Source organism: Hemicordylus capensis, chromosome 3 (assembly GCF_027244095.1).
Source record: "Hemicordylus capensis ecotype Gifberg chromosome 3, rHemCap1.1.pri, whole genome shotgun sequence".
In the NCBI taxonomy this organism is placed as follows: domain Eukaryota; kingdom Metazoa; phylum Chordata; class Lepidosauria; order Squamata; family Cordylidae; genus Hemicordylus; species Hemicordylus capensis.
Window position 1 is genome coordinate 243923573 of NC_069659.1, and position 6000 is coordinate 243929572.

Below are 6000 nucleotides of genomic sequence, written 5' to 3' on the forward strand. Positions count from 1 at the left end.
TTAAATTTTTACATCCCACATTTCCACCCCATAATATTTATTTATTATTTATTTTATTGATTAATTTATTTATATACCATCCTTCTAAAAATGGTTCAGGGTGGTTTACATCCAACCCCCCCCCCCCCAAAAAAAATCAATTAACCATTAAAATGGAGCAGGAGCCCCTGGTGGCGCAGTGGTAAAACTGCCGCCCTGTAACCAGAAGGTTACAAGTTCGATCCTGACCAGGGGCTCAAGGTTGACAGCCTTCCATCCTTCCGAGGTCGGTAAAATGAGTACCCAGAATGTTGGGGGCAATATGCTAAATCATTGTAAACCACTTAGAGAGCTCCGGCTATAGAGCGGTATATAAATGTAAGTGCTAAAATAAAAACTATAAAACCAGCATAAAAATAATTAACATTTAAAACATTTAAACAGTTAAAAAACCTGGAGAACCAGGCTGAAGATTTACAACAATAAAAACAGTTTGCAGCAATTAAAAAACCCTGGAAGGCCAGGCCAAACAGATAGGTTTTAAGGGTTCTCCTGAAGGCCAGTAATGAGCTCAGATTATGGACTTCTGTTGGGAGTGCATTCCACAGGCCCGGAGCAGCTACAGAGAAGGCCTGCCTCTGAGTCACCACCAGACGTGCTGGTGGTAATTGGAGATGGACCTCCTCAGATGACCTTAACGTGCAGTGGGGATCATGCAGAAGAAGGCACTCTCTAAGATAACTCAGACCTAAGCCATTCAGGGCTTTAAAAGGTAATAATCAGCACTTTGCAGTTTGCCCAGAAACCTATTGGCAGCCAGTGTAACTGTTTCAAGACAGGCATAATATGTTCTCTCCGGGTTGCCTCAGAGACCAATCTGGCTGCCACATTCTGAACTAACTGAAGTTTCCGGACTACGTACAAAGGCAGCCCCATATAGAGCACATTGCAATAGTCGAGCCAGGAGGTTACCAGCTGATGCACCACTGTTTTGAGGTCATCCTCTTCAATGAATGGACGCAGCTGTCAAATCAGCCAAAGCCGATAGAAAGCACTCCTGGTCATGGCCTCCACCTGAGATACAAGGGTGAGGTCTGGATCCAGGAATACTCCGCACCTCCACACCTGCTCCTTCCAGGGGAGTGTAACCTCATCCAGCACAGGAATCTCTAACTCATCCCTCAGATTCTGAGCCCCTACAACTAGCACCTCCATCTTGCTTGGATTCAGCTTCAATTTGTTATCCCTCATCCACCTCATTACTGCCTGTAGGCAAAGCTTTAGAGAATGAGTGCCATTACCTGATGATATAGATTAAAAGGAGAAGTAGATTTGGGTGTCATTAGCATACTGATAACACCCAGCATCAAACCTCCTGGTGACCGCACCCAGCAGTTTCATGTAGATATTAAAAAACATTGGTGACAGAATGGAGCCCTGGGAGACTCTGTATAACAGCTCCTGTTTTGAGGAGCAGCTGTCACAAAACTCCACCATCTGGAATCTACCTGAGAGGTAGAAACGGGACCACTAACCCTATCTCCAACTCCCCCAGACGATCCAGAAGGATACCATGGTTGATGGTATCAAACGCCGCTGAGAGATCCAAAAGAACCAGCAGAGTCACACTCCCTCTGTCAATTACTCGGTAAAGGTCATCCATCAGGATGACCAAGGCTTTTTCAACCCCATAGCCAGCTCTAAAGCCTGTTTGAAATGGGTCTAGATTATCAGTCTCCTCCAAAACTGCCTGGAGCTTGTCGACCACCACCCTCTCAATCACTTTGCCCAACCAAGGGAGATTGGAGATTGGCCTGCAACTATCCATCGCTAAGGGGTCCAGGGAAGGCTTCTTGAGAAGCGGTCTAACCAAACCATTGTCTCCTTCAGACAAGGAAGCACCCTACCCTCCCTCAATAGGACTCTCAAGCTGGTTAACAACTATCATTAAAACTTAACCCAATAGAATAAGCATTGAAACAATAAAGGACTCAAAGCAAACACCAAAAAGCAGCAGCAATATTAATCTTTATTTTATCTTTATATTGTTATGTAATTTTGTTATATATTAATAAAAGCTCTGTATTATTAATATTATATTTGTATAAGAATGTATAAAAGCCAGAACCATTTTGAATGGCTTCAACCGATCAAATGCCCATCTAAAAAGCAGTGTTTTAACCTTGTTGCCTAAAGGGAGAAAAAGAGAAAGTCAGCTATATCTCTTGAGGTAGAGAATTCTACAGTCTGGTCACCACCTCTGAAAAGATCAAGACTGTGCGATTCTCTTCCTCTTTATTGTTGAATGTTTGGCATAAAGTAGACAGATGTGATATTCTGAAATTAAGCCACAGATAGCCTGTGTTGTTTATTACTGTGCAATTTATTATTGCAGCTAGTTGAATCTATTATCTAAATCAAACAATTCTGTATGGTGCATTTGCTCACAAAAATGAGTTCCTCTGCCCACAAAAAGTGGATGGACCCATTTATTGCCATGGATTGCCCAACATGCATACACAGGGTAATATGCTAGTGCTTCAGTTCCCTTCATTGAAATGAATAGGTGCGAAATGCACATGTAACAAATTTAGATGGATATCCCTGTGCATATCTAATTTTAAATTGTGCTATATGTATGTACCAATGTTCCCTCTAACAGGGATTCCCAGATGTTGTTGACTACAACTCCCATAATCCCCAAGCAAAAGCTATTGCAGCTGGGGATTCTGGGGGTTGTAGTCAACAACATCTGGAAGTCCCTGTTAGAGGGAACACTGGTATGTACGTATTATATCCCAATGGGTCAACCTGACTTCATGGTATATAATCCTGTAAACTACACCCATTTTAACTGCTTTAAGTTAGTGCTAGGTTGGCTGGTGTTTAATTTAGGATTGTAAAAGCTTTATTATTATAAGTTTATAAGAGTTAACATCCAATAGGGATCCCAATCCATTCACTCATGTGTGCAGCTGCACCTGCATGAGGGTATTCACATAGGGTTCAGTACAGGCCTTTAAGTTTCCTTCTGCTGGGTTTATGTGTGCACTGCAATGGACACAGCCATTATTTCTAATAGTTACATGAGCCTCCACATCTGCATCCAGTGGCTCCAATCACATTGCAGCATTCATGAGAAGGATTATGCCCCAATAATCCTGGCTTTCCATGCAGTTAAGGGTACCTACTATAACATATAACACTCCAAACACTCTAATGTGTTATGTAAATACAAAAAGTTTATTATTATTACTATCATCATCTTATCATTGTCTGACATCCTGACTAACAAAGTACATGCATTTTAAGCACATGTGCACACAGCAGGAGCCCTCGCACAATTCTTCCAGACCTCTAGTACATGCTTTGGAGCCCTAATACTCCAAAAGCACTGCCCACGCTCCGGAAACACTTTGTTAAAAGAGGAAACATATAACTGAGTCAGCTTTGTATCTTCCAAAAATATGAGTCCAAAAATACAGTCCTTGAGGGCTGTGGGGCTCTCAGGGGCATAATTTTGGGGAGACACAGATTGCTGCAGAAAGATGGGAAGGTCAGCTAAACTGCTAAACCACTCCTGCATTGTGGGTGCAGAGCACAATTCACTGTATGCAATGTTAGCTATTATTATTTTTATTCAGTTATATAACTCTCATTTTCTATATGGTTTAATTATAGCTACTTCATGTAAAACAGCTTCAAGCGTATGACTATGGTTTTCAGGAAAAGAATATGGAGAAGTACAATCAGGTAGGACAATCAATATGTATAATTTTATGCCCTGCTCCTGTCCCTTTGAAATCAAAAGAGTGTCTTGGTATTGTATATGAAATCCATTCTTGGTGCCTTTCCCCAAATCATTTAGATAGGGTAGGCATGTTTCCCCCAAAGAGCTAAGGACAACTTCTTCCCTGTGTTAAAGTCTGTGTTATTTTCTCAGACATTTGCTGGGTTGAAATAGCATTTGTATTGGTTAGTGCTTTTCTGTTGTTTTTAGTGGCTGACATGATGGACAAGGTTAACAGGGTGAAGAACTTTGGCGCCATCGCTGCTGAATACAGTTGGCACCTCTGACCCAACTGATGATTGCACAAGCTGCATCCCCATAGTTTTCCCCCCCTTCCATTCAGCACAATGGAATATATTATGTGTATACAGCAGTGGCAGTGTCAATATATTCTAGTCTCATTACTCTTGAGCATCATGTCAGCCACTAAATCTAGTTGACTTTTTAAAAGCCAGTGTGGTGTAGTGGCTAGAGTGCTGGACTAGGTCCAGGGAGACCTGAGTTCAAATCTCCATTCAGCCAGGATACTTGCTGGGTGACTCTGGGCCAGTCAAATCTCTCTCAGCCTAACCTACTTCACAGGGTTGTTCTGAGGAGAAACCTAAGTATGTAGTACACCGCTCTGAGCTCCATGGAGGAAGAGCGGGATATAAAATATATTTTTAAAATGCCATTTTAAACGGTGTTGTTATTTTGGGATTTATGCTGCTAAATGTCACTTTGATCACTTGGAAAAGTGATGACTTATGAATAAGTAAAGGGGTTTCCCCATAAAATAGTGGTACTGCTCACAAACTATTATATATTGATTGCAGAGCTGATTTGGTTCTATCCAACAGATCATGATGCTTGATATATTGTATATTTCCAAGCTTCCAGGGCAATAAGGAATTACAAGGTCATATTTCTTGTGCAAAGAGCTCTCCATTCATGAACAAATGAATATGGGGGGGGGAGGTTAATTGTTAATTCAACTCCAAATATTTCTTTCAGGAATAAAAGTCTCCTGTGAAATATACACATATCAATTTGAATATGCAGACCTAGAATTATGACACTTTCTTGTTTTAATCCTCAGACAATGCCTCCTATATACAAGCTAGAAGATATAAAAATACCTATTGCATTTTGGACTGGTGGAGAAGACTTATTTGCATCTTCAAAAGATGTAGCAATGCTGCGTTCTCAACTTCGTAATTTAATTTATGAAAAACATATTCCTGAATGGGCTCATCTAGACTTCATCTGGGGACTTGATGCGGCGGAGCGCATGTACCCAGAAATAATTGAAATTATGAAAAATTATTCATAATACCAGCCAGTGCAGCTTGATCTTGAGAAGTACATGTACACAGAAATCTTGGAGATTGTGAAGAATCTCTAACTACCCTCAATACTGCTATGAAGTTCTAATGCGACGGAGCACATATAAATCCTGTTAAGTGAGATGACAATCCTACTAAATGCAGCTTTGAAGTCTTGATGCAACTGAATAGGAGTACATGCTTGCTGATGGAGATGAAGATAAATGAATATATATATTCATATATATAATCCTACTCAGTGGTGCTTTGTTCAAGCAGCCAAGGGAAGGTGTATGTAGATACTACTGAGAGGATGAAATATCTCTTTAAGACCACTGAATTGTATTCAAAGGAAACCTCTTTCTGTCTTTTTGCTTAATACTTTGCAACATGGTTGCCCTTGTAACTTTGCTGGTACTCATGGGCTGGGAAAGATATTTATTTGAATGCTTTAATTCTATATAACTGTATTAGGGCCCTTGTTGTGCTGGTGATAGACCATAATAAACTTTGAATGAATCAATGAACTGTATTAGGGTAGTGTGTTATATTTCATATAGGCAGACCTAAAAACTGGTCTTGATGCACTCAGTCAATCAATCAAAATCTGGTGTCTGTGCTCTGCTGCCGCCTTCCTTTAAATTCCAGTTTTGTAGTCTCAGAATTGCTTCCTACATTTATGCTTTTCCTTGTTGATAAGAAACAAATCCAGTTACAGAGTCGTCCCTTATTTCTTTAACATATGAAGAAATAAATAGTCCTTCACACACAGTAAACAGTTTCCCAGGTTCTGTTTCCAATAAATAATGAGGGAAATGACATCTCCAGTATCATCAACTAGTGGCATCTGGATCTTGCAGAGCCTGATATCTCAGCTTTCTGTCTCCTCTGGCTTCCTTCCATCAAGAATAAATCCCTAAATAAATC

The 6000-nt window shown here is 40.5% G+C and overlaps 1 protein-coding gene across 2 annotated transcripts in view; it reads left to right on the plus strand.

The window, feature by feature from the left end:
• LOC128350741 (lipase member N-like) overlaps positions 1-5596 on the plus strand; it is a 70659-nt gene extending 65063 nt beyond the window's left edge. For both annotated transcript variants that reach the window (XM_053309374.1, XM_053309375.1), the window contains 2 exons: positions 3661-3732; positions 4848-5596. In XM_053309374.1, the coding sequence (XP_053165349.1) occupies positions 3661-3732; positions 4848-5081 (306 nt within the window). In that variant the 3' untranslated portion in view covers positions 5082-5596. The remainder of the gene's footprint in view (positions 1-3660; positions 3733-4847) is intronic.
• Positions 5597-6000: the final 404 nt, after the last annotated feature.